The 13,043-nt window shown below is 35.0% G+C and overlaps 3 protein-coding genes across 6 annotated transcripts; 2 read left to right on the top strand and 1 right to left on the bottom strand.

The window, feature by feature from the left end:
- The first annotated feature begins 4,944 nt into the window (after window positions 1-4,944).
- On the top strand, window positions 4,945-9,344 carry LOC104791546 (serine/threonine-protein kinase KIPK1). 4 transcript variants are annotated; one of them, XM_010517462.3, is made up of 3 exons: window positions 4,945-5,242; window positions 6,212-8,230; window positions 8,309-9,344. In XM_010517462.3, exons 2-3 carry the CDS (start codon window positions 6,336-6,338, stop codon window positions 9,189-9,191), a joined length of 2,778 nt encoding a protein of 925 aa, XP_010515764.1. In that variant the 5' UTR covers window positions 4,945-5,242; window positions 6,212-6,335; the 3' UTR covers window positions 9,192-9,344. The 4 variants fall into 4 exon arrangements, with proteins under 4 accessions (XP_010515764.1, XP_087310222.1, XP_087310223.1 ...); XM_087454096.1 differs by having other exon boundaries at window positions 5,047-5,246; XM_087454097.1 differs by lacking the exon at window positions 4,945-5,242 and adding an exon at window positions 5,478-5,819.
- A 420-nt stretch (window positions 9,345-9,764) lies between these two features.
- On the top strand, window positions 9,765-10,845 carry LOC104791548 (uncharacterized). Its single transcript, XM_010517465.3, has 4 exons — window positions 9,765-10,090; window positions 10,165-10,275; window positions 10,350-10,430; window positions 10,510-10,845. The coding sequence occupies exons 1-4, from the start codon at window positions 9,863-9,865 to the stop codon at window positions 10,582-10,584; spliced, it is 495 nt and encodes a 164-aa protein (XP_010515767.2). The 5' UTR covers window positions 9,765-9,862; the 3' UTR covers window positions 10,585-10,845.
- On the bottom strand, window positions 10,710-12,591 carry LOC104791549 (uncharacterized). Its single transcript, XM_010517466.3, has 7 exons — window positions 12,326-12,591; window positions 11,986-12,137; window positions 11,835-11,892; window positions 11,397-11,465; window positions 11,215-11,310; window positions 11,032-11,121; window positions 10,710-10,934 (listed from the first exon to the last, which is right to left on the bottom strand). Exons 2-7 carry the CDS (start codon window positions 12,132-12,134, stop codon window positions 10,884-10,886), a joined length of 513 nt encoding a protein of 170 aa, XP_010515768.1. The 5' UTR covers window positions 12,135-12,137; window positions 12,326-12,591; the 3' UTR covers window positions 10,710-10,883.
- Between the last annotated feature and the right edge of the window lie 452 nt (window positions 12,592-13,043).

Here is a 13,043-nt window from a genome sequence, read left to right on the forward strand (position 1 = left end):
TAATAAGTGTAATGGTGGAGTGGATTAGATTAGAATATTAGATATACAAAGACAAAAAAACACTCCACTCAACCAGTAAACAAGCGTAAGTTTGTAAGACATAAGCTATAATCCAAATTTAACACAAACTTTTAAACGACAAGTCAAGAGCATATACATTTTAGGAGCAAAGTCATATTCCTACACATAACTGAATATGACATGTAGTTTAATGGTTCGTTGTTAATGTCGTCAAAAGTGTTGTCACCTAGATTCAAACTTACATAATGTTATATTGTTGAAAAAAAAAACTATCAACAACGACAACAACGTTCTTCTCTCTGTTTGATTTTGAATTAATACATTTGAGATCATCCTTTAAGAGATCGTAGTGGCACGGCACCTAAGGTCGTTGGAGCTCGTAGCGGCGTAAGTCATGTGCAATCGAAATTTTGATTACTTAGTTATTTATTGTCAGCAATTATTTTTGTAAATAAGAATGACTCACAATCTTTAAATTTTCTATTAGCCAAAGAAACGAATTTACACTCCCATCCAAAAACTATAGGTGCAATAACCCATTTCGATGATGCTCTTACTTTATTTTTCCAATGTTCTGATTTTAAATTGTTCGAATTTCAAAAAATATTTAGTATATAATTTGAAATAAATAACTCGAGTTGATAAATGGAGGAGAAAAAAAATTGGTGGAGTGGATTAGATTAGATATATGCATACAAAGACATAAACGCCAAGCAAGCCTTTCATGGGGTGTGTGGCTTGTCGACACAAACATGTGAAACCAATACTTGTTGCCTTATATTCTCTAGCTTGTTCCCTTTCTTTTATCTTATTTTTTTTCTTTACCCAAAAACTATAATTTGATATCCCCTCTACTATAGTATTATATATCTTCCTCGGATACTCATCTCTCAGATCTTAGTTCTCATTGATATCGTTTTGTTTATTAGTTATGCAGAATATAGCATAACTCAAATCATTTGTCCTTGTGTTCGCCGTCCACTCAATAATTTATAAACATCCATACCTAAATTTTTATATATACAGTTGCAACAAAAACTTATAATCTAGTGGTTTATATTAGTGTAATCATTGTATCATAACTTGGTATATAAATTGTGTTGAGTTATATATCAAAATATGTATATATCTTTGCATCGAAAAGATCAGATATAACATTGACAGAACGATCAGAATAAGAAGAAAGAAAATAAAACAAAGTGGAATGAAAATTTGAATGGTGGTTCAAAATGATCTTCTTAAACACACAATTTTGGGTTCCATCAATCGTTATTCTTGAAAAGATGCAAATATTAAAGAATTCAAATAAAATAAATTAGCAGGACCATTTGATATAATTATATATGCGCGTGCATGTGTTTGTATAATACAATCTTTTGATGTGATGGTTGGTTTAAGTTAAGTAATAAGAAATAAGATGCGGATGTATATGACATTTGATGATCTATTTTTTTTTTTGTGTTACTTAGCTCATGTTCATTTTATATATTTAATGGGGGATTTAAAGCAAGAAGGAAGAGATTTAAAGGCGCAGAAAGAGAGAATCCTAGGCTCAAGGGCTCTCAAAAGAGACCTATGAAGTCTATTATTTCCTAACTCCACGTTCCAACTATGATTTAGGGTTTTTTTTTGCCAGATTCAAAAGTATTCTGTTATAGTATTAATTTCGATCATGGTATTGTCAATTTCTGTTTTTAAAAATATGTTGATCTTTTTTCCTAGGCATTTTCAATCTTCATTACTCAAATTTTAGTTCAATACTTTATTCTTTACTTACTTCATTTTTTTTTTGACTGGCCATAATGACTTCTTCCAGATTATTTAAGATTTTGTGGTTTATACTAATTGTATATAGTTACTGTTTTTGCATCGAGAACGTACTTAACTTATTGTAAATCGCAAACGCATAGTATGTTGTACCAGAGTAGAAGGATCGAGTTGCCAATATTTAAGCTTTCCCAACGAAATCCAAGGTAATCTATAAATACCCATTGACCTACATGTATCATGATCATACCATACAGTCAACAGTAAATGCAACAGTATAAGTCAATAAGTGTGTACATACGTATTACGTAAATATGATCAGTATGATGCTATAAGCTCTAACTCTTACTGTCGACCCCAAACAAAATGAAACCATGTTGTGTAAATATGACATGTAATATTTTCTAATATGTTCTCTTTTTCTTTCTTCTGATTAAGTATTATCGTCTAAATCATATGCAATTATGCATAACTTATTTTTACTTAATTAATTAGGTCATAGGATGCTGTAGAGGAATGAATGTACTTAACGTAAAAGATGACATTATGTGTATAAAACTGATAAAAAATAATGACAGAACAAAACTTAAACCCATATATGTATATTGATAAAACACATATATATTACAAACTAGGTAAAAACACAATATAATAAACTAATTTAATCAAATAACCTATGAAAATTTTCGACTTTGCTAGACATGCAGTCATATTCTACTTTTTATATAGTCATTCTATATGTGTTTTTACATTCGACTGATTGTATTGTTTTTTGTCTGCTTAAATTAGAACAAATATATCGTTTAATCATTAATGTTTCCCTAGTTAGTAACATGCGTTAGTTCGTAACTCCTCAGTACTTTTTATCTTATGAGCTACTCTTTGAAGTAATATAGTTCCATAATGACGATTTTAAAAACTAGTTAATAAAGTATGATCTATACAGTGGTTTCACAAAATAAATATACTTAAAGAAAACGTGATTTCGTCGAAAGAAGTGTTATCGAAAACATTTTGAAAATAACTGCGCACTGGTTACCATACCAGTCTTATTCTGACAATATTGCTCCACCGTTATTATAAAAGTATTCACACTGTTTTTATCTTCTCAACCAATCGTACCTACCATCATCATTCACAGTAACATTAAGACATATGTCGAAAGTTGTTTGTATAGTCACACCGACTGTTGAAAGAACACAAAAGTTACCGACTAATTTATTTATTTTTGGTTTTACTTAAACATAATCTTTTACCTCTTGAATTTCGTCAAACTATATTTATTTTTGTTTTTAACACTTTTTTTTTCTATTCAAATGAAAAACTTTGACATGTTTTGAAAATTTCATTACTCAACTGAAAACATTGTTATAGAAAGCTCCTTAATAATATATCTACAGCATAGTATATATATTAGGAAAAATGCCAAAAAAATTCAAACTTATTTTTATTTGGACGTTTAATATTAAATGGTTTTGGATTGGAATAAAAATACACCTAATAATAAAAATATATTATTTAAAACCTAATATAATAAGTGTTATTGTTTTCATACTCACGATTTTTCAATAAAATTAAAATTCTAATTTTACCCCGGTTATCTAATTAATTATTAATTTTTAATATAAAATTTTTGATTTTCTGTTAACCATGTCAAACCAAGAATTAACCCCGGTTATCTCTCTTCTTCCTCCTCTCCCTAATCGTTGTTGCTCCGGAACTCGAAAAGTTCAATGCTCGCTCTCACATGAACGGAGCACACATCAACGCCAATGGGAGACAACATTGTGATCCTCGGTTGGGGTGATGGTTACTACAAAGGAGAAGAAGACAAAGAGAAGAAGAAGAAGAACACGAACACGGCGGAGCAAGAGCATCGAAAATGAGTGATTCACGAGCTTAATTCGTTGACCTCTGGGTCGGGTGCTTTAACCGCTAGTCAAGGTTAGATTTACGAGTTGGAGACGATGGTGTGTATCGCTGTTCAAAACGGCGTCGTTGAGCTTGGTTCCTCGAAAGCTTTAAACCAAAGCTCAGATATGATGGATAAAGTTAAAAGCTTGTTTAATTCCAACAACGGTGGTAATAATGGTGGTGAAGCTTGTTCTTGGAGTTTTAATCTCAGTCCACATCGAGGTGAGAACGATCCAGTTCTGTGGATTAGTGATCCAACGACGAACACCGGAATCGGATCTCCGGTGAGGGTTAATAATGATAATCATTCGAATTCTAATTCTAAGTCAGATTTCGAAGCTTGAGAAGAATGATATAAGCTCTGTTGAGAATCATAATCGTATTGGAGAGCGAGCATTTTACTTTTCGAGTTCCAGAGCTTAGACGATTAGAGAGAGGAGGAAGAAGAGAGATAATCGAGGTTAATTCCTGGTTTGACATGGTTAACAGAAAATCAATATTTTTTTTATATTAAGAATTAATAATTAATTAGATATCTGGGGTAAAATTGAAATTTTGATTTTGTCGAAAAATCATAGGTATGAAAACAACAACACTTATTATTTTAGGTTTTAAATAACACGTTTTTATTATTTGATATATTTTTATTCCAATCTAAAACCATTAAATATTAAACGTCCAAATAAAAATAAGTTCGGGTTTTTTTTGGCATTTTTCCTTATATATATTACAGGTGTTTGCAACTTTCATCAAAAAAAAAAACTTTCATCAGCAATGCATGATATGCAAACATAACTTTTTGTGTAGATTAGTGTAATATCAGGTTGGGTAAGGGATATGCTAGTAGTCACTATTCGATGAATGATGGAAGATCTTTGACAAATTTTGACTCTGGTCAAATATGTCAAGATAGTAGTGGAAGTAAATTATTGATCATCAAGAATTGCCGGGATGGTGAATTCAAGAAAATTATTTTGACATGACAATATATAATATTAATATCTAGACAAGTACACATGTTCTATAAATATATTAAAAACATAAATACAAGTAAATTTTTTCTCTAATAATGAACAAATATAATAGTAAATTTTTATGGACCAAAAAAAGAGATTGAAAAACATTTTGAAATCTAGATTTTGATATGGAATAGTGTAAGAATCATAATATATTCTAGAAAAATGAAGAAAATGTGTAGGAAAATAGAATATGAAAGGTTACAATTTTTTTGGTTTAATTATTGAACGTATAAAAAAATAAGTATGAAAGACTCGCAAACATATGCTGTGGGGCCCACCATGTTTTTCAACTTGATCATCTCTCTCTTAACTCTCTCTCTCATTCACCCAAAAAAAACAAATTTTTTACATCTAACCCCAAAAAAAAAAAAAAAAACTTTTTTACTTTCTCTTCCTTTTCTCTGGATCCTCTCTTCTTCAAGGTCCGAGGCCATTAGGGTTTATCCGAGGCTCAAAATCCAACCTGAAATTTTGATTTTTATTTATCAGCAAGCAACCTCTTCTTCTTCATCTTCTTCTGGGTAAGTAAGCCCTTCTCCTCCTTTTAAGTTTTCGTTAGCCTTTACCTTTTTTGCTTCTGCACGCCTTCATTTGCACCTTTTTTTTTGTTTAGTTCTTCTGTAACTCTCTCTTTGAGTGCCTTTTTCATGAGATTTGGGGACCGTATTCAGGGGTTTGAAGATTATTCCTTTTTTTTTTTTTTGTTTCTGACCTTTCATTATCTATATGTGGTCACTTGTGAGTCTTTGCAGTTTCAACTCAAAACATTTAGGTTTTATATTTTTTTCAATTTGTTTTTCTGGATTTGCTTTAAGCTTATCTTTGTTCTCTCTCTCCCTGATTTGACATTTGTGATTTGTTTGTGGGGTTTTGTTATAAAAAAGTATAAAAATTTGCTACATTTAGCTGGGTTAAATCGAATCTTCTTCACTCATGCTTCACCAGCTACACTGTTCTTTGTTTCCCAGTAATTTTTTAAAAGTTTTAGAGATCTGTTGTGACTTAATCGATTCCTTCTGATGTTGTTCCTCATAGTTTGTTAGATCTCTTAACCTCACTCCAAGCTTGCTTCTTTACGCGGATTGATTTATTAAACTCGTAAACTTTTTTTCTGTAAAAATTCAATCTTTAGGGTTCATACTTCATAGCGATTCCTGTTCACACATCAGTCGAGTAGCTAATTTTAGTATCAAATGTTGCAAAATATCTCCCGATTTCAATTACAGTGATGGTTTTTTGACAAATTTTTCAATATAAAAATGTCTTCTTTTTTCTTTTCTTCGCTGTATTAATATATGGGTACCTCTCCCTATCTGTACTTTGTGTAGGGTTCATGATTAAGTCTACAAAAGAAACATAATGAAAACACCTATAGCTCTATTAACTTTGCTTTCTAGATCTGTTGCTTCTCTTTAATTTCATATATCACTTTATACACACATTGCTTGTTCTAAAACCAGTTTTTTTTCTTTCTGATTATTCTCTTTCAGGTAACTGTGTGATTGTGTTTCCATCCCAGAAGTTAAGAAACGGATCATAGAAAGATGAATAACTCGGTGCTACTTTGATTTATCTCAAGAGATTTTGTAGTTTCTGTATAAGCTCTGTTTTGCAATGGGATCGTTTGGAGGCGCTTGTGAAATTGTGGAAGAGAAAGATGATGAAGTAAGATTGCCTAAACATTCCGGGAGATATGGTAAATCAGTTATGGGATTATCGAGTAAAGATTTGGAGCGGAAGCCGCGAGAGTACCATGGCTCTCTTGAGTATGATATTGATAAGCTTTTTCAGTCTATTTCTGTGAAACCATCAACAAGGTTGATGAGTTCTTCTTTCCATAATCATGAGACGAGCGCAAGTGCCGGTCCAAGCAGGACTACAAGCCCTTCCAAGAGAATTGCTTCCATGAAAAAACCTGGCACACCTCAGTCGCCTAGAGTTTTTGGTCTCTCTGATTCGGTTTCTTTGAAGCAGGCTTTGAGGGATCGTTGCATTTCCAAGGCGTCGGAAATGGCTGCTCAGAAACGGTTGTCGAAATCCGCAGCTGCTTCTCCGAGGGTGTCAGAAGCAGACAGGATAAAGAGTTTGTATGACCAAGTTTCAAATGAATCTACTAGCAGCAGGTCTGGGCTTGTTCCTGTGGAAAAGGGTAAAAGAAGTTTGGTTGAGAAACCTCCGATGTCGTTAAATGATAAACCAAGCTCTTCATCTAACCCAATTTCTGAGCCATCTCAAGATGGAACCAGTTTGGGATTACAAGGAGAGGAAAATCAAATGCGGGAGATTAAGCTGTTGCATAAATCCAACAAATCTGTGTCTTGTCTTAGTTCTGGCAGTGGAGATTACGAGATAGAGTTAGATGAAACTGTTGCGTCTCCTTCAACTCGTGCGTTTGTTCAAGATGATGTGATAGAGATAGACAAACATGTTACCTCACTGCCTTCTCATTCTAGCAAGAAAGTTAATGCGACAGAGCTTGACAAGAATATCCCCTCATCTGCTTTAGACTCAGAGCAGAAAGGGAAGTTGGATGATGCACCTAGTTCAGGGACAGAGAAGAGCAAAACAGTACGAAAGGTAACAAGAATGATTCCACGTCCCAAACAACCCAAAAAAAAGATTTTGCTTAAGAAGAAGTTAAAAATTGGGTTGGTTTCAGTAACTTACCCAACAAAAAACGATGAAGAAATTGTTCCTTCCATAGATTCTAGTGCCAATCAACTTCTCTGCCAGAGATGTCACTGTTCGTTGAAGAGCACCAGTATTGATAACCACCCACCCTCATATACTGCTAGTCATAATCCTGAGATTTGCTCAGAAAGTTTGAGCTCTGTTTCAAATAATGTTGGTAAAGAAGCTCATCAAGTATCTGACGGGAACTCCTCTGGTTCTTGTAATGTCAGTCAAAGCTCTGAAGCTGAGATTGTCATCATGAAACAAGATTTTTCCTCGAGCAATAACAGTGGAAACGGTGCAATGCATGAAAAGGAAAGAGAGAATCCAACTTCAAGTGAGAAATTCGAGTTTTCTTTGAGTTCAAAAGATAGTCTTGGGGATTATAGCAGGAGCACAAGCATGAGCGAGGAGAGCAATCTGAGCAGATTTAGCTGTGGGAATAAGCCTCACATGTCGATGGATGTGCGATGGGAAGCGATTAAGCATGTGAAGGTTCAATACGGCTCTATGGGTTTACGACACTTCAACCTTTTGAAGAAACTCGGTTGTGGAGATATAGGAACAGTCTATCTCGCCGAGCTGATTGGTACAAACTGTTTGTTTGCCATAAAGGTCATGGACAACGAGTTCTTGGCAAGAAGGAAAAAGTCTCCACGGGCACAAGCAGAAAGAGAAATACTCAAAATGTTGGACCATCCTTTTCTTCCTACATTATACGCTCAATTTACTTCGGATAATTTGTCTTGTCTAGTCATGGAGTATTGTCCTGGAGGAGATCTTCATGTCCTCAGACAGAAGCAGCTAGGCCGGTGTTTCCCTGAACCTGCAGCAAGGTAATATTTTTACCTTTTACATTTCGTGTTCAGGTCATTAATTTAACTTAAACTGATGAGAAAAATGTGTTTTTGTAGATTCTATGTTGCTGAGATTCTCCTTGCATTGGAGTATTTACACATGCTTGGTATCATATACCGAGATCTGAAACCAGAAAACATTCTTGTCCGAGAAGATGGACACATCATGCTTACTGATTTCGACCTCTCACTTCGTTGTGCTGTGAACCCGACTCTTCTCAGGTCAAATTCTCCGCCTGGTAAAGATCCGGCAAGGATCTCAGGTCCATACAACACATCCAACTGTATACAACCATTCTGTATCAGCGAACCATCTTGCCAGGTTTCTTGTTTCAGCCCTAGGCTCTCCTCAAACCAACAACAAGGTAGAAAACAAAAGAAGGCAGATCATCTTTCGAAAAGTCAACAACAGTTGAAGAGATCATTGCCTCAGCTGGTGGCTGAACCAACTGAGGCAAGGTCCAATTCTTTTGTGGGAACACACGAGTACTTAGCCCCAGAGATCATTAAAGGAGAAGGACACGGCGCTGCGGTTGACTGGTGGACTTTCGGGGTTCTCCTTTACGAGCTTCTGTATGGGAAAACACCTTTCAAAGGTTACAACAACGACGAGACGTTGGCCAATGTCGTGTTGCAGAACCTCAAGTTTCCAGATAGTCCGCTTGTGAGCTTCCAGGCAAAGGATTTGATCAGAGGGCTTCTGGTTAAAGAACCAGAGAACCGGCTTGGGTCAGAGAAAGGATCTGCAGAGATCAAAAGACATCCTTTCTTTGAAGGATTGAATTGGGCTCTGATCCGGTGCGCAATCCCGCCTGAGCTTCCAGATTTCTATGAGTATGGTGGTGGAGCAGAGGCAGCTGCGGATTCTCCTGGAGGCAGTGATAGTAAGTATCTTGAATGTAAAGCCATAGGCGATCATCTTGAGTTCGAGTTGTTTTAAGCAAGACAGAAAATTTTCTGGTAAAAGTTTCAGAGTAAAACGTTGTTGTAAGTTAATATATCTAAATGTCTAATATGTAAATTTAGCTCTGAGACATAATCTCATATAGTCACCCGCTTTAGTCTCAAAATTATATATATACTCATTCTAGTTTGTTGCCGGCTTCCAAATTTTATTCTATGTTCTCATAATCTGGGTTTCAATCAAATTTGCAACACCAAATCATATACCAAGCCACACCTAAGTAACACAATGTTACTACAAGTTTCTCGGCTAGTTTTACTGATCAAATTTGTCAAAATTGCGATGATTGTGCATCTTTTATGCTTACACTGCCATTTTGTCATTGCATTGATAAGGCCATTTAGACACAAGTTATGTTACCAAAGATGTGCAACTTGCAAAAACAGTAAAGAAGAAAAGCCCAAAAAGGACACCTTTGATCATCAGATTGGCTCCACTTGAATTACGAAATTGAATTTATTTTTCCTTTATTACTTTTCCTTTTGGCGGGATTGCTTGCTTTGATTTTGGGATGGTGTAAAAGCAAAGTTATTTCGTTTGACAAGGTTTAAGCAAAAGCAAAAGACATTAAAAAAAAAGTAGATAAATATATATTGGGACAGACATAGATAGACTTGTTGTAACAACAACAAGAATACTAAAAGAAAATGAGTAGCAAGAACAACTTAGGAGCTGCTGCAGCTTCTGCAGTAAACACCAATGGTAAGCTACCAATGGAGGAGAACGAAGATGAAGAGATATGGAAAGTTGCAGTGTCGAGGTTTCAAGCCAGAGAAGAAGAGATCGAGAGGAAGAAGATGACTGTTAAGGAAAAAGTTCAAAAGCGGCTCGGTTTTGCAGAGGAAGCTACAAGATGCTTAACTCAAACACTGGAAGTAAGTTAAAAAAAATAAAGCCTTTTTGTTTAACATGGTAGACAACAGAGTTATTGATGTTCATACTATAACAGGAGTTAGAGATTATGGGAGATCCTATGAGAAAAGAAGTTGGAATGGTGAGAAAGAAAATAGACTTGGCGAATAGAGATATCAAATCTTTGGCACAAAGCTGTCAGAAGAAGGTTTCTCACTATCTGTCAAAATCTTTACACATTTATACTCTGCAGCTCTATTTAACACGAGAATAATTTGACAGGAGAAGGAATACAAAGAGACATTGGAAGCTTTCAACGAAAAGAACAAAGAGAAAGCTCACCTTGTATCAATGTTAATGGAGGTAATTGGTTTAAAACCACTTTTAAGGTTTGTAGATTCATACAGCAGATCCAATGTGTGTTAATGATCTTCTTTGGCAGCTACTGGCTGAAAGTGAAAGATTGAGGATAAAGAAACTGGAGGAAATCAACAAGACTGTTGGAACCTTGCAATAAGGAGAAACAACCCACACGGATCCTACCTTAGAAGAGTCTGAAAAATTTGTTTCGAGGTTTTTGGTATTAGATTTTGTTCAAGTCCTTTCTATTAAAAGTGAACTACTATGTACCATAAACAATGATTTGCCAAAGGTTTGAAGATATGAATACGGCCAAAACCAAACTTCTTAGAGGATACAAATTTGTTTGATACATGATGTCTTTGTACACATAGATAATCTAACAACAAATCAAACATCCTCAAATTGTTATCTGAAACAGCTGCTTTGGTTATTTTGTCACTACCCGTTCTTGTTTTACTCTGCTGGCTTAGTGTTTACACACCTATTTGCGTAATCTAAATACTCCTGCAAGTAACAATCAAACATAAAAGATCTTTTCATGGCTGGAATGAGGAAAACAAACAAAGATTTCATCGGTCTAACTAAAGCAGAATAACCGTACCTGAAGTATAACTACAGCGGCTAACTTGTCCGACATTGTCTTCTCTTGAACTGGATGCAGATTCAAGGGCTTCAACAGCAGTTCAACAGTCTGTGGATTATATTAAATGAGAATCAAGTGCTCATAAGCTAACACTAGTATTTACTAGGACTTGCTAGATCCTTACATCGGCAGAAAATATACCTTTGATGATAATCGCTCATCCCAATATGTGTACTTCACATCCTTCAGTTTTTCGGTTTTACGAAGCTCCTCGATGAAAAGATTTACAGTGACAACCTGTTCCATGTTGAAAAATTTTCTTTTGGTCATAGGTACAAGAAAAGAGGGAAAATACTTAACAATTAAGTGGACAAAAAGCTTACATCCTCTACATTGTTCAGTTTGCCAAATGGATAACCAACAATTAAGCCGGACACTGAAAATGCTTTGACCTGCATGAGACAAGGAGATCAGGGAAGGCACAGGATTGGTGTAAACACATGAAGTTCATAAGTCTACTTGTTGATAGATAGATATCTACAATGTCAAGGACTCGTGTTGGATATAACTCAACAAGTCAACAGTAAGTTTTACAGAGAGACATCAAACACCTAATCATTTAGTCACCAGTAATCAAATAGCCGTAGGGAAGAAAGTATTGATCAATCATTACAATCTTAGTAGAGACACTGATCTACACTACTAACCCTTCTTCTTCATGTCCAGAACAACTACGAAACTATAGCTTCTCCACTTCTTAGCAGGATAAAATCTAGAGCTAAAAAACAACAGGAACAATCAAAACTTTAACACTTACTTACCAAGTTCTGAAAATCTGTAGCCATCAAGTCAATGTTTGTTTTCTTCCTAAGCAGAACACTGCAAGAAAAGTAACAAAAAAACACTAATGTTGAAGTATCTGACTGAAACACTTTGAATCTAAAAGATTGAATGAAACAGAATGATAAGCACCTCAACGGAGACGCAACCATATTTGAAGGATCTGAGATAGCTAACCCAACATACTTATCACCAACATCTAAACCAAGAAAACGACCAGGGACTGATACTTTTGTCTTCAACGCATTACCTAATAAGCTCAATGGCTTCACATACTTCATTTCCTGTCCACCAAATAAGTTGAATCAAAACTTCCAAAAACACTTGTCCAAAATCGAGACAAATTTCAAATAATCAGTTAATAAGGTGCATAAATTTGAATGCTTTGGTACCAAAAACCCTTCAAATGAAACAAACATTCGAAAAAGGGTTTTAGAAACTAATCAGAAAGGTTGAAACTTTCTTGACGTACTTTCAAAAGGTGGAAGCTTTCTGGCGCCGGAGCACGGAATCTGGCGAGAAAGAAACGAAGAAATGGTTCTGTTAACACAAAACCGTCCACGAACGTGAATTGGAGATGTACCGGAAAAGGTTTATTCCGGTTTACTTCGAAGCTTCACCGTGTCTATGTGAATGTAAACGCCTGTGGAGAAGAAGAAGAACAACAAAATTATTAGGTTTTGGTTTCCCCTAAACCCTTCGGCTGGGGGAGAGTGTTTACTTTAAACCGGAAACCGTCTGAATCGAGGTGGTTTAACTGGTTTACCAAAATTGATTCGGTTTAGTCAAATCTGAGGTTACTTGAGATTTGAGAGGATCATATACACTAACTAGGTGATGAGGTTACTTGAGACTTGAGAGGATCATATACACTAACTAGGTGATTCCCCATGCAACATATACGTTGTAGTGTAGTTAAAGCGTGGGTTGTAGTGTAGTCGACACTTTCTTATTTGTTGGTCTTTTTCGTTTTTTCTTTTGTATTATTTCGTTTTAATTAGGTATATACGGGCTTCGCAGTCACTTGTATTTACACACTATATGTTTATACTATTTCGTTTAGATATGTACAAATGTGGTGTTTATTTTTTATGAATTATGAGGATGTTGTTTCTTGCTTTTGAGGATCCAATCTTATCATTGACTGATATTGTTCCCAATACATTTATTATATTTTAGATTTTCTAATT

This window comes from Camelina sativa, chromosome 6 (genome assembly GCF_030686135.1).
Source record: "Camelina sativa cultivar CO46 ecotype springtype chromosome 6, ASM3068613v1".
Taxonomy (NCBI): Eukaryota; Viridiplantae; Streptophyta; class Magnoliopsida; order Brassicales; family Brassicaceae; genus Camelina; species Camelina sativa.